This window comes from Spermophilus citellus (assembly GCF_964194105.1).
Source record: "Spermophilus citellus genome assembly, chromosome: 5".
NCBI classification, from domain to species: Eukaryota; Metazoa; Chordata; class Mammalia; order Rodentia; family Sciuridae; genus Spermophilus; species Spermophilus citellus.
Genome location: NC_138186.1, coordinates 52,436,356 through 52,451,256, shown reverse-complemented (window position 1 = coordinate 52,451,256; position 14,901 = coordinate 52,436,356). Strand labels below are relative to the sequence as shown.

The 14,901-nt window shown below is 51.8% G+C and overlaps 1 protein-coding gene across 1 annotated transcript; it reads right to left on the bottom strand.

Annotated features, from left to right (window-relative positions):
• Positions 1-6,210: 6,210 nt before the first annotated feature.
• MAPK13 (mitogen-activated protein kinase 13) lies at positions 6,211-13,574 on the bottom strand. The gene is made up of 12 exons (XM_081295399.1): positions 13,407-13,574; positions 12,566-12,695; positions 11,592-11,650; positions 8,897-9,005; positions 8,696-8,725; positions 8,251-8,298; positions 8,013-8,127; positions 7,803-7,874; positions 7,191-7,270; positions 6,901-6,979; positions 6,629-6,805; positions 6,211-6,395 (listed from the first exon to the last, which is right to left on the bottom strand). The coding sequence occupies exons 1-12, from the start codon at positions 13,523-13,525 to the stop codon at positions 6,313-6,315; spliced, it is 1,101 nt and encodes a 366-aa protein (XP_081151525.1). The 5' UTR covers positions 13,526-13,574; the 3' UTR covers positions 6,211-6,312.
• Positions 13,575-14,901: the final 1,327 nt, after the last annotated feature.

Below are 14,901 nucleotides of genomic sequence, written 5' to 3'. Positions count from 1 at the left end.
GTGGCTCCTTTGTGCCTATGGTGGTTGGGAGGACAGGCAGTAATGCAGAAAGAAAAACAAAATAACATAAATTAACCTTAATAAGCGATCATGTTACTTGTCATCTAATGCCTCAGGAAGGAGGATCAAAATTTCAAGGCCAGACGCAACTTAGTGAGACCCTGTCTCAAGATAGAAATAAAAAAGGGCTGGGATATAACTCAGAGATAGAGTGTTTTTGAGTTCAATCTCCAGTACCAAAACAAAAAAAATAAAAAGAAAGAAAGAAAAAGAAAAAGAAAGAAAGAAAGAAAGAAAGAAAGAAAGAAAGAAAGAAAGAAAGAAAGAAAGAAAGAAAGGGAAAGGAAAGAAAAGAAAAGAAAGCAACCATGCCCCATGTCATGGGAAGAACATCATGGTGGTAGACACAGGGGCCTGGTCCCAGTCCCTACTCTGGGCCTTCATAGGAAATACTTTAGGGCAGCAGCATGCTAACCATGTTGCAAACTAGACATAGAAAACTCCTGAGGGCTGGGGATGTGGCTCAAGCGGTAGCGCGCTCGCCTGGCATGCGTGCGGCCCGGGTTCAATCCTCAGCACCACATACAAACAAAGATGTTGTGACCGCCTATAACTAAAAAATAAATATTAAAATTCTCTCTCTCTCTCTCAAAAAAAAAAAAAAAAAAGAAAGAAAGAAAGAAAGAAAGAAAACTCCTGAAATTCCATTTTTAAAAAATGCCCCAGGCAGACTGATCCCTACCTGGTTAGAGGTACCAAGCTCAGGGAATGGGGCAGAGTTGCAGGCACCCTGGGGCAGAGTAGCACATGTCCTACCTGCTCCTATCATACAAAGGGAGGGGTCAGGTGTTGTTAAGGACTAACAGAGAATACCTAAGGTCACATTTTAATTCCTAGAACAGGTGTTCTTATCTGGAATGTTAAGGAATAGCAGAAAAGACTAAGGCCAGGTTTTAATATCTAGACCAGGACTTCTTATCTGGAATTCATGAACCATAAAACGCAAGGCCCATGAAGTCGGATTGAAAAATCTCACCACTTTATTTCCTCTCACCCCGATTTTCTCCATTAGGAATGAAGTTAGAAAACTCTAGTCATATTAGCAGCACCAGTAGAAATCACAGAGCTTCTCCTATGCCTGTGAAGCTGTAGGTGTCCCAAAGCATCATTTAGATTCATCTCTACTTCAGATTTATAGTAGTGAGTAGGCCCACCACTAGCTCTTATAATTAGATGTGCTAATAAAGAAACCCACGAATTATCACATCCCACCAAAAAAAAAATTGAAAATTTTTTGATAACTGGATCTCAGTACAACTTTCTTTGTCATCCTACGTATTTTATGCATTTAAAAATATTGTTTTGAGAAGGGGATCCATGGCACAAAGAAAGGTCAAGAGCCGGTGGCCGAGAGAATCCCTATTGCCACTCAGCTATGACCTGGCCCAGAGTGAGGGCAGCTGCTCAGGTGGCACCATCCCTGTTCTTCAACTCCCCACCAGGGCCTAGGAGTGACCATGACTGTGACAACTCACTGGATATTCAGCTGGACTGAGTGACGTTGGGCTATGACTGCCAATGGGAAAATCTGGAAATCCCCATCCTCCTCTCAGGGGATTTAGGGGGACGGAGGACGGAGCAGAGCTCACTGGGGATGAGGAAGGGCATGTCCCAGGGAAGTTTTTTCCACTGAATGGAAGGATATGGAAGCCATGAGAGGGGAGAAAGGCTGGCGAAGAGTCCTCCTTCCCCTGCTGGGTTGAAGCACAGCCCAGGCCCCGCAGCCTGGTAGAGGGCACAGCCATTTCTTTTTTTCTGGTACTGGGGGCTGAACCACTTTACCACTGAGCCACATCCCCAGCCCTTTTTATGCTTTATTTTGAGACAGGGTCTCCCTAAGTTGCTCAGGGCCTCACTAAGCTGCTGAGGCTGACCTCGAACTTGTGATCCTTCTGCCTCCTCAGCCTTCTGTGTCACTATACAGCACCGGGGCCACTGTACCTGGCTAGAGTAGACCACAAGCCATTCCGATGTGCCAGGAGAAAATTCAGTCTTGTCCCCTTTCAAGCCAATTTCCAGTCCTGGAGGCAGCTGGGGGCAACACCCACCGCTCACCCTGGCCATCAGTTCCTGTCGGATTCTCACACTAGGCAGGCCCCGCCTTGGGACAACTCAGCTGAAACTGCTCTCAAGGATGATCCAGGCTGCAGTGGCCTTGGGAGAGGGGCTGTTATTGTGAAAGGACACCCTCCAGCTCACAAAGGAGGGAGTAGAGGGCTGCTATAGAACGTCCCCAGTCATTGTGTTTGCTTCCTTGAGTATTCTGCATTCTGAGCCACCTCCTTAGCCACAGGGCAAAGCCCCACCTCATCCACCCAGGCCTGGGTCCTGATTCCTGTCCTAGGAGGTGCTGCCAGTCAAGAGCAGGGAAGCCTTGGCACCCCCATGCTTAGCCCTTTTGCCCTAGTCACCAGTCACCTGTTCCCTGTCGTGCTGGCCGTGTGCCCTGGGAGCAAGGCCCAAGCCCACCAGCTCCTCCATGTTGTGAGCACCTTCTCCCCCCTTGGGGAGAGTTTCTCAGGTTTGAGATAACTGTGAGGGAAGGGACTAAAGTTTAATCCTGGAGTGAGGAATGGACTGGAGGGATGCTGAGGGGTGACAGGAGTTTGGGAGAGACTTTCTTTCAGGGTCACCCAATTCTGCCTCCTGTCACACTCTCTTCTGTCTTCAGTATCGCCCTGGTACTGTAATGCCAGATTCGTGGGACCCCAATAGACCTCCAGGAGCCGAATCCGATGCAATCACACAAGAGTCTTCATTGCAAGCTCGAGCCTGGACTCACAACCATTCCCGACACAGCAGTCCCAGGGAGTGAGCCCCGGTCCTTTGTTCAGTGAGATATTATAGGTTTTGGGGGATACTCTATGCTTCACAACATCACACAGCAAATCATTCCATACTTCGGGAAAATCGAATAACAACTCTTAACATTGATTAGCACATTCACTGGCAGGAACAAGTTGGGTAGGGATGATTGGTTAGTACAAGAGGGGGATTCCTTTGAACTGAATGGTTTAGGCCACGAGGGGTGTACATGCTAAACTACATGGTTTCCCAACATGTTATCAACCACCATAAACTACTGGGGGGTCATCTGGCACCCCAGATATTTCCCCTGTCTCATGCTGATTGGTGGTTGCTAGGGGGGTTGCTATGGGTCCTCACCTAGCCTAACTGAGTCAGGGACACCTGACTCCGCAGATCTCTCCTGTTATTTGTAGATAAACACCTCAGCAGGGTGGGTATGTGCCTAGGAGTGCTCTGTGGGTTTTTCCAAGGATAAGGGTCACGCCCCCTTCCTTGGACAGGCTTTGCTCTGAGGTAGAGGCTGATTTCTCAAAAATGGAGTCACATCAGTTTTTCAGTACCACAACTTGTCTGATTGAACAGAGACATGATGTACAGGACCCTGGGACACCATGCATTCTTGCATTCACAGATATTGGTTTGGAGCGGGGGTTAGAGTGGGCATTGGAGGGGGGGAGGCCTACCACACACACTGGACATGCTGCTCACAGAGGGCCTGGGGCATGAGGAAGCTCTGTTCTCTGAGGGAGTCCTGAGACAATCTCAGAGAGTGAAGATTTCCCTGGGTGGAGGTGTTGCCGAAAATTCGGTCCTTGTCCCTGATGTCAATCCAATAACGAGGACATGGTTTTGAGAAAAAGGAAAAAAGACGGTTTATTGTTTTGCTAGCAAAGAAGAAACACAGGGGACTCCTGTCCCAAAGGCTCTGATTCTGCCCATCAGCAAGAACAGGGGGCTTTTACAGAGAAAATGAGATCAGGGAGGAGATCAGGGAGGAGAAGTTTAGGGAAAAGAAGATTGAGAAAAGGAAAAACAACAACAGCCTGTAAGTTTCAAAGTCACAAAGGGTGTAGTCAAAGCATCAAATGAACCCCTGTTACCGAGAGGGGTAGAAGGCGTGCTAAGCAGAGGGAAGTGCAGGCTCTAGGCCTGCTGCGGAGACGCAGTGTGGTGACCTATGAGCTGGGCTGCACTGAGTAGAGGGCTGAGTATGTGGCACTGTCCGAAGAAAATGAGGTCCTGTGGCTCAGCACATTTGGGAAGCTCTGGATTAAAGAAACTAGAACAGAACTCTATTTCTTTGGGGCTTGTCAGAGCCTTCAACCTGATAATGTGTGGGCTGAGTTTTATGGTGGACCCCAGGACTGGTTGTCCTGCAGCAGGCCACACTGGCATGAGGACCATGGGAGGCAGTGAGATTGGTGAGGTTAGAGAGGGTGCTGGAGGCTGTGAATGCCAGGCTGAAAAGGTGGGACCCTTTCCTTGGAGCTGGTGAGGAGTCTCAGAAGAAGACTTAGAAGGGTTTAGATTCATGGAACCTGGGTCAGCTTAGTAACCGGGAAGGCCAGAGCTAAGGCAGGACGTGGGCAGTCCCAGCCAAGGACTTTCCCTGTATTGACGACCATCCTCTCCGTGGGAAAGAATGGCCCATGGACACAGCCAGCAGTGAAGGGGCTGGAGAACTAGGCAACGGGAGGGAGGCTAGGCAACCCCGGGTTCCAGATTTGCACTAGTGTGATAAATTGTTACAAATGATAAACCAACAACTGGTACATTGTTTTCCATTATTACCATCTTGCTCTAGTGTGGTGAATTGTTACAAATGATGAACCAAATCTAGTACATTGTTACCAACCAAAGCTTATAGCTGATATGAAAGAGGCATTGTGCTAAGTTTAACAGAGACAACACATATACACTGTGGCAGGATGACACAGAAGAGTTTCACTGCCCTAAAACTGCTCCATCTGACCTCAGTCTTAACATGAAGCGAGAGTGAAGCATATATGACCCACACCACCCCCCAGGACCGGTGTCTTCCACTTTCTCACCCAGGCCTCCTGACAAAGTGGTACTGAGATCAGCTAGAAGCTTCTCTAAATGTGGACTGACATCCATTGGAACCACTGGGCTTGAGTCAACGTGAGGTCCTCATTCACATGTACGTTCTAGGGTCTCAACTCCAGGCCTGCTGAATCAGTATCCCTGGGCTAGGCCCAGGAATCTACATTTTAACACGTTCTTCTGATGCAGGGGGATGTTTGAGATCCACCATGCCCAGGGCGGGAACCCCAGAGCAGGCTCCTGACGAGTGGTACAAATGGGAATTTGTTCTATTAAAGTTTTTCAAACCTGAACAGAAGAACCTTAGGCATTGTCAGGTTAAAGCTCTGGAGAGACAGGCCATCTCCCCAAAGGGGAAAGGAGCGGCTTGGTTTGTCTTAAAGCCAAGCAGCAGCCCATTCCGCCTTCTGCAGCTCCCAGTCAACAAGCCGCTGCCGCTTCCTATCCCATCGCCTCTTGCTCACCCAAAATAACCTGGATGCAATGCCTCGCCAGCTGCAGTTCCCTCTGCAACACTCTTTCTTTAGCAGCCAAACACATTTGGCTCCATACAGAGCACAAGGCCTGAGCACAGGGCCCAGGAGGGGGTTGAATGCTGTCCCCCCACCAAAAAAAAAAAATCATATCCCCCTGGAGCCTCAGAATATGACTGTATTTGAGAATAGTCTTTGCAGACATAATCAGGATTGAGATGAGATCATGCTGGATTAGGGTGGACCTAGAAAATGACTGGTGTTCCCATATCAGAGGACAGACAGAGGGAGGCACAGAGAGGACCATGTGGACACTGGAGAGGGTAGAGTGATGCCGCTACAGGCCAAGAAAGGCCAAGGAATGCCCGGAGCCATCAGCAGCTAAAGAAGGAAGGAAGGATTGTTTTCTACAATCTTCTGAGAGAGGTTGGCTTCACCAACACCTTGATCTTGGACTTATGGCCTCCAGAACTGTGACAGAATAAAATTTCTGTTGTTTTACGCCTCCTAGTTTGTGGGTGGTTGTTACAGCAGCTCTAAGAAACTGATACAGCATCATGATACAGCATCATGGCCATTGATGGGTGGTCCGACTCAGCCCAACCCTCTCAGAACCCCTACAGCTGGAAAGGAAAGGACTCCACCCTCAGGTGACTCCCCAGACAGGCATTTTAATGCAACTCATTTTGATCAGAGCTATTTCCTCCCCATCAACACCACTGAATTCTATCTGGCCCCATTCCTATGTCTGGGGAAGGCATTTCTATCTTCTGCTTGAGAGGCTATATATAATCTGTGAAGGGTTGAGACTTTAGTAGTGACAACTAAATATTGGTTCTGGGGCAGTGTCTGGCTGGTGGCGCCACGTGGTAGTCCCCTGGCTCAGCCGGGGGCCTGGCTGGAAGAGTCACTGCAGCCTCATTCCACTGCGGCGCCGCGAGTCCTTCCGGGCAATGGGGCTGAAGTTCACGATCTCCTTGTAGATGTGCTCTAGGAGAGACAGGGTGCTTTCAGGTGAGCGGGAGGATGCTTAGGAGGGAGCCCAGCCCACAGCCCGCATGGAGCAGGAGATCAGTCCAAAGAGAAAACACACAGGAAATCATAGCCACTTGGAGGGAAGCGGGCAGGAGTCTCGGGTGGCAGGTGGGGCCAGCAGAAGCCAGGCATGAAAACAAGGAGACAGGCTGAAGGCAGAGAGGGAGGAGCTGGATCCCGGCTCTTACGCTTCCATTCGTCCACTGTGAGCTTCTGGTGCTCTAAGGCATCGTCAAACGGCTGCTGGGCCTCAGTCTCCTCCTCAGGGTCCCGGAAAGGTTCAAAGAAGGGGTGGGCGAGGGCCTGTGAGGCCGTCAGACGCTTGTCCACATCCAGTTCCAGCATCTTCTCCAGCAGGTCTGTGGCTACAGAACAGCCGTGAGCCTCCCACCCCAGGCCTGGGGGAGCCCGCCTGCCATGAGGGACTGGGAGGCCCCTGGGGACCAAGCCCAAGACTCACCCTGAGGGCTGGCACGTGGAAAGAGCTGAGTGAAGTCCTTCTTGGGGCTCTGTGGCAGGGCCTGGATGTAGGATTTGGCCTAGAAGATAGAAAAGCATGGATTCCTCAGGCCTCAGGGTACCAAGCAGGAATTTCAGAAAAGTCCCAGAGCAGGGTTGAAGGTTTAGGCTGGGAAGAGGGATGTTATGGGAAGACACAGGTGAGCCCCCATTCCAAAGGACCCCCACCCACCTGGCCCTGAGGTTAGCCAAGCCCATAGCCTAGGCCCACTCAGGCCATTTGCTACACACCGCTTTGTCATTCAGCTTCTGCACAAACTCTGCACCTGGCACCCCAGTCACTTTCAGGATCTGGGTCAACTGGTCCAGGTCTTGGCAGTGGTTAAGGTGCCCCCTCACTCTCGGCTGATGCGTCAGAGCCCACCCTCTCTGTGGCCATGGTGCAGGCTCCAGACCTGCCTGACCACTTCCTGCTCTCAGGACAGGAGGCTCAGCCTTCAGACTGTCTCCAGAGGTCCTCCCGACGGGCCAGGCCACAGGCCAGGCCAAGAAGGAGGGGTCCCTCCTGAAAAATGCTGCCAGAGCACATGGACCTCCTAGCCCTCATCTCTCTCAGCCACCCTTATTTCCTTATCTTCTCCCCTGACCCTGGCACTGCCAGCTGAGCAGGACAGACTCCATGTCCCCTGTGCCTGCAAATCTCCATCAGTGTGTGGAGTGCATCCTCTACGTGGTAGTGGAATTTAAGGGCCTCATTTTCATTGTTCTGCTCATCTGCATTTTAAAATTCTTCTACAGACAGTGGGTATTACTTTTGCACTAAGAAAGACAGAGTTATTTAAATAAAGTGTGTCCTGAAGGAATGGTCCCCGGTTGCAGTCTGGTGTTTCCAGGAAAGGATACAATCTTTCCCCTTGAACAGAGTTTTCCCGGTCAGCATTTCAGCCATGATGCAGCCGACAGACCAAATATCCACTGCAGAGGGAGGAAGGAAGTGTCACCTGGCCCGTCTGACCAGACCCTGCGATCAGTCACACAGAGTAACCAGATGACCTCAGGGAAACCGCCAGAGCAGGCCAGCCCCAGCCTCCACCCCAGCAGCTGACAACTGACCAGTCTGGTTATAATGCATCCAGCTGAGGATCACTTCAGGGGCCCGGTACCAACGGGTCACCACGTAGCCAGTCATCTCAGCATCCGCAGGCCGTGCCAGCCCAAAATCCAGGATCTAAGGCTCAAGGGACACAGGAAGAAGGAGCTGGCAGAGCAGGCGCTCTGGAGCAGCTCTGAGGAGCTCCTGCAAGAAGGGGCCCACCCCAACCCGGACTGGGCCTGTCCTCAGCCCACTCACCTTCAGCTCGCAGTCCTCGTTCACGGCCAGGTTGCCTGGCTTCAGGTCCTGGGTGGGAGGACACAGAGTGAGCACTGGGCTGAGAGACAGAGACAGAGCTCCTTCTGGCTCTGCCACCCCCAGCACGGTGGCCTTAGCCAGGCTCCTTGCCCTCTCTGGGCTATTTCCTCATGTGTCAAATGAGGGTTACATTCAGTGTTATCTAGGGACCCATCCAGCTCTACAGTCTCCTGATTGATTCCTGAAGCCTGACACCCCAGCTCAGGGCTCACTTTGTAACAATTCCCCCACAAAATTCTCCACAATACAACAATTCTTCCATATTCTGTGTTCCTGAAAATCCTCCTCTCTCCCCAACTCTCCCAACTCCCTAGTTGCTAGAAGACCCCACTCTTCCAGGAGTGGGTCAGGGACCCCTGAGAATCAAAGCAGAGAAAGCACTCACCCTGTGGACAACCCCAGCAGAGTGGATGTACTGAGTGGGAGAGAGAGAGAAGGGTGAGTCTTGCACTCCAGTTTCCAAGCCAGCTCAGCAGGCCGCCCCATAACCTCCTTCACCCATTAGGATGTGCTCCCTCCAGCCCTCCCTGACCTTGGGTCTCAACACCAAGGAACCCTCTCTGCCATCCTCATAGCCCCCACCCACCTTAAGACCTTTGAGCATCTGATACACCAGATACTGGATCTTCTCCTCACTGAACTCCATCCCCATGATCTTCTGCAGGTCTGTCTGCATGAAGGGCATCACCAGGTAGCTGGAAGGCACGAGGACTTCTTGGCACAGCTCCAGCCCCCACCCAGACCCAGGTCTTGGCTCAGAGGTGGGGCACAGTGGTGGGGACAGAACAGAGCCTTAGAGATGATCTCAGGCAAGAAGGTGTAAGAAGAATCAGGCTCATATGGGCCTCGGGGTTCCTGGCTTCCACCGTCCCTGTGGCAGGCTGCCCAGTTGGCAGAGCTCAGGGTAAACATGGCTTTGGAGCCTGCTCAGGAAAACTAAGTGGAGCTGTGTTCCCGCTCTTCAAAGGTGCCCTCTCCTTGCCTCCTTCACACTCCACAGCAAACCTCAGCTGGGAGCTAGAAGCATCTGCCAGTATTTCCTTCTGTTTCTGTCCAAATGTCTTCTCTCTCAGGGGTTCATGCCCAGCTGAGCTGGCACCATTAACAATTGTCTGCCCTTCCAAGAAGGAAACAATACAACAATTTTCAGGAAGGTGGAAGAAGAAGGTGGCTGGGGTGTTGCACCCTCTTGTGGGATTACAAAACAAGTCGTGGTCAGCAAAATGTAACTGTTACTCAAGGTAGTAACAGCAAAATTCCAGAACAAAAGACAACAGATTACCATACAAATATTTTTTAAAACCAGACATAGTGGATGCCATCTCCAAGGGTCCCTAAATTCTTGAAGCCACCTTCTGCCTGACCATACTCCCTCCTCTCTAGGACCTTGTTCCACACACAATCCCTCTGCTGTGTCCTTCACTTCTGCATGAACCCTGGTCCTTTCTTCTGGCTCAAAACGTTGCTTAAGTTTTGCAACTTTACTGCTTTTTTTTTTTCTTTTTCTTTTTTGGTACCAGGGATTAAACCCAGGGGTGCTAAGCCACCAAGCCATATCACCAGACCTTTTTTATATTTTATTAGAGACAGGGCCTCACTGAGTTGCTTAGCGCCTTGCTGTTGCTGAGGCTGGCTTTGAACTCACAATCCTACTGCCTCAGCCTCCCAAACCGCTGGGATTACAGGCGTGCGCCATCAATGCCTGGCAACTTTGCTTCTTTAAGTGACCACTACTTCTTCCTCTCTTGCCACCAAACTTCTAGAAGGGTGTTCCATACTCCCTGACTCTGCATTCACACTCCATTCCCTGACAACCTGGCTTCTGTTCCTGTCCTATAGCCACATTACTCATCGACCACCCCACAAAGTCACCAGGATCCTTTTCTTCCTGTTTTTCCTTTCACAAAGTCCAATACTCCTTGAAAATTCTCTGCCAACTCCCCTCTTTCTCTAATCAGTTATATATATATATATATATATATATATATATATATATATATATATATATGGGTCTCACTAAGTTGCTAAGGCCTCACTAAATTGCTGAGGCTGGCTTTGAAGTCAAGATCCTCCTTCCTCAGCCTCCCAAGCTGCTGGGATTATAGGTGTGCACCACTATGCCCAGCTGATCAGCTTTATTTTGATTTGCTCATCCTTTTCTACCTTCCCTCTAATGTGGCTCAGAATCACATTATCATATCATGTTTTATACCTGTTCTTGGGCTTCAACTACCATCCAAAGGTGATTATTCCAAACCAAATCTGTATCACTAATCCAATCCATATCATTAACCCTGAACCTCTCCTGAGGTTCATATTTATTTGCAACTCTGATTAAACACTTGAATGTTCAAGGTTCTATAAAAGTGAAGTGTCCAAAGTGAAGTTCATTATCTTTTCCCCAAGGTCTGTTCTTCCTCTGCCTTGTATTCCAAGCAGGAGCCCAAGCATCTCCCTACCTACACCTCCTCAGCCCCTGCGTCCCAAAAGACACGATATTTTTTAGTGCTGCCTCCCAAACAGGTGTCAGGTCTGCCACCAACATTCCCTTCCCTTGGACTGTAGATCCAGGTCTGTTCCACTGGCCTCCATGTCTTCCCTCCTCCCTGGAGGTACTCCCTGCTGCTTGAGCATCCCTCAAATTGCGTCTGACCACATCACTGCCCTGCTCCAAACCTCCATGGACTTGTGGCTGCTTGTGGAATTGAGTCTGGACTCGAAGCTGGGCCGAGCCAGCTGTTGGCCTTCACTCACATCCTGAACATCACAATATTGTCCAATCTGTCGCGTCTCATTCAGACAGTGCAATAGCAAAGCCAGACACTCAACGATTAAATGTCCTGGTTCTGTATAACTGGCAAATACCCCAGAGGCAGCCAAGGGTACCTGATCCTCACTTCAAGCTAGAAAAAGGCTTATGGTCCAGAGCTACACCTAGGCCCCTGGGGGAATGGTAAAGGGAGACAGTGCAAACCCTGTGGGGACTGGCAGGGATGCCTTTGTGGTGGTAAAACTGGGTAACAAGCAAAGTAACTGTGCAGACAGCTCCCTACCAGGCAGGTACCACACAACTCCCCCCCCACCATTCTGCCTGCTTTTCTTCCACTCTGGGCTGATGCTACCTCTCCAGAGAGAACCTCACCTTGACAGCCCACAGGCACAGAGACTGCCAGGGCAGCAAGCCCTCCACCCAGGAAAGACCATCAGGATATTCCCCCAACTTACTGCTGAGCGGCAAGCAAGCCCTGCAATTGCCCAGAACTCAGCGCAGCCTTACTCACAAGTCATGGAAGTTGCGCAGGGAGGAGGCTGGGGTGAAGACATCCAGGAGCCCAATGACCTGGGAAGGAAGTTGCCAGTGAGGACTGGAAGTCATTGCCCCTCCTCTCCACTCTGTCTGGGCCCCAGTCAAAAGAGCGCCCATCCTGTCCCGCTATACCACCTCGAGCAAGAAGCAGGTCCCCAAAATGCTTGGAAGCAGTAAAAGGGGCAAATCCCCCCATCTGGGAGGGAGCCTGTGTTAAACTATAATGGAGAGTCAGGCTGGGGAAAGGGGGAGGTAGGGAGAAGACAAAGTGGTTGCTTCCACACCTGGTGTTCAGGTCAAGTGGCACAAACTCACTCGACTTAAAACCACGAGGGTTAAAAGAAGAAAACGAGGGAAGGGGGAAAGATGTCTCAACCAGCAGGCTCCTGATCTCGACCTTGGATCTCCAGCCACATCTGTCCTTGCCTGCCATGGGGATAGTTCAGTCAGAGGCAAGATCACCCCTGACTGAAGGCCACAGAGGAGGAGTGTGCTGAAAGGGATGGGACTTAAAATGTACAAAATCCTTGGCAATCACTATTTGAAATGTTCGCCCTCCAATCTAGGTATCCTGGAGGGAAGCCCTGTTGCCAGGTCCAGAGCTGGATCATTGGCTTTTCTGGTTGTTTCTATCAGACGGGATAGCCTAATGGTCATGTACTCAGTCTGGTTGGCTAGATCCAAATCCCAGCTCTGCTCTTGATGAACCACATAACCAGGAGTCTTTCTATGCTTCAATTTCCCCATCTGTGACACCGGGGCACTAATATTTATCTCCTTATGGAAAGGATAATACTAGTCAATTCATGCAAATATATTACAATGTACATAGAGGGCAGTTAGTGCTCAATAAGTGTATATTATTGTTGTTATCAGGGTCACTGCAGGGCCGTGGCCGGCCCTCTGGGGCCTCCCTCCCTGCCTTCCCACCACCCAGGCTCAGCCTACGTTCTCATGCTGCATGTGCTTCAGCAGCAGGAGCTCTCGATAAGCCCGCTTAGCGAAGATCTCAGACTGGAAAGGCCTGCTCAGCTTCTTGATGGCCACCTTCTCCCCTGACCGCTTGTCGATGGCGGAGCTGCAGGGGCACAGGAAGGTCAGCGGGCAGCAGGTTTCCTCCTGAGTAGCACCCTCCTAGGCCACCCTCACCTCTGCACCCCAGACAAGGCTAGCAGGCTAGCTGGGAGGATCCAATGCCCAACACCCAGAACTTGGAGCGCAGCAGGAAGCTCTGGGAATTGGGTGGCAGCAACGGGGGCAGGGGAAACACACGGGGGGGGGGGGGCAGAAACACTCTTATGCCCACAGGATTCAGGAATCTCACTATGCAATTTGGCAAGTTCCTTCCCCCTCTAGGGGCCCCGGTGGACTCAGCTGCAACGAGGGGATTTGCCCCATGAACTTTGGAGCCCTTTATGACATTAGAGCCTGGAGCACCCATCCAGTCCTACTTCAACCCACAGAGAACACACGCAGCCACCCCTGTGCCTGGGGTGACCCTGAGCCAGATTGTGCCGCAGCCTGAGGCTTCTCTCTCCTTCCCTGTCCGGCCCACCGCCCCTTCCCGGCTTCTGGAACGCCCTCCCCCCGGGGGGGGGGGGGGACGCTGGACCCTGGGGTCCTCGGGTAGTGCTGGGAAGGGGACAGCCCAGGGCGGTCCGGGAGGACCAAGGCGTGAGGGGCGCCCGCCACGACTTGCTGAAGGAGCACGGGCGCCCGCCGAGCTCCCGCCTCGACGCCCAGGCGCCCCCCGCGCCCCGCAGCGGCCGCGCAGGCCCGGGGGTCTCACCACACGGCGCCATAGGCCCCGCTGCCGACGTGCGTCGGGCACAGGTAGGTCTTGGGCAGCTCCCAGGCGGTCTTGTTGACGTCCTGCTTGTAGAAGCCCTTTTTCCGGGTAAGGCTCATCCCGGGCACCCAATCTCGGCGGCCCCAGCGCGGCGGCTGCGGTGGCTGCCCGCCGGGATCCCAGCACCCCAGCCCGCCCGCGGTCCCCGGCGGATCCCGCCCCGCGCCACCCGCTCCTCCCCCGCGCCGGGGCGGGGGCACCGGTCCGCGACGCGTCCACCTGCCGGCTCGCCCAGGTGCGCCGAGCGCCGCCACGCCCGGGCCCGCCTCTCAGCCCAGCGCACCCACGTTTCCGCCCGACACGCAGAGTGTGTGGCCCCGAGGCCCCGCAGGTGCGCCGCGCCCGGGACTGCCGCCTGCTCCGAGAAAGGGGCGCTCCCGGCCGTCGGGTCCCGGTGGGAGCGGACGAGACCCGAAGAAGCCGGGCCTCGGCTGCCTCCAGTCCTGGTCTCCGTGGGACGAGCTGCCCCGGAGTTTTGAAGGCGATTTGTGAAAACAAACTCCCACAGATAATGGGGTTCTCATGAACCCCATGACACTGTTCTTCAGCTTCGGCCATTACACCAACTCGTCGTCCTCGTCGTCAATTTTATTTCCTCCACCCCCTCCCTCGGCTACCTTACTTTGAAGCAAGACCCAGGCGTCATTTCATTCATATTTTTTTATAACTATCTATTTTTATTTATTTATTTATATGTGGTGCTGAAGATTGAACCCAGTGCCTCACACGTGCTAGGCAAGTGCTCTACCACTGAGCCACAACCCCAGCCCTCATCCATAATGTCTTTTAAATCTCCGAATGATAAAGATTTAAGAAAACCAATAATCACAATATCATTCTCACACCTAAAATAAACAGCACTAATTTACCACCTGTCCACACAGATACATATTTCCAGGTTTGAAACACAGATTTTGTGGGCTTCCTGATGCCCCATGAGGACAATGACAAACTAGAGCCATGCATGAACCACTTGTGACTAGTGGCGCCCCCAAAATTCTTTTTTTCACATTAAATCTGTAGGTCCTCTGGGCAACAGGATAAGGGGCAGAAAATGGCTACAAATGCTTTGGGTGACCTGTGGACTTGTGGAAGGGGCAGGGACCACTTGCTTCATTTGTTAGAGAAAAAGTGTGTCTTTAAAAGGAAAGGAATTTGTTAGATGCCTTGAGCAAGCTGGGGATCTGTACTAGGAAGCCCCCAATTCCTGTGTCAAAACACCTCCTACATTCGGGGCTGGGGATGTGGCTCAAGCCGTAGCGCGCTCACCTGGCATGCCTGCGTCCGGGGTTCGAGCCTCAGCACCACATACAAACAAAGATGTTGTGTCCCCCGAGAACTAAAAAACAACAACAACAACAACAACAAAAACACCTCCTACCTACAAGGTGCTGTGGCATTAGGCACAACCTGAAGGACCATTTGGGGGTGGGGG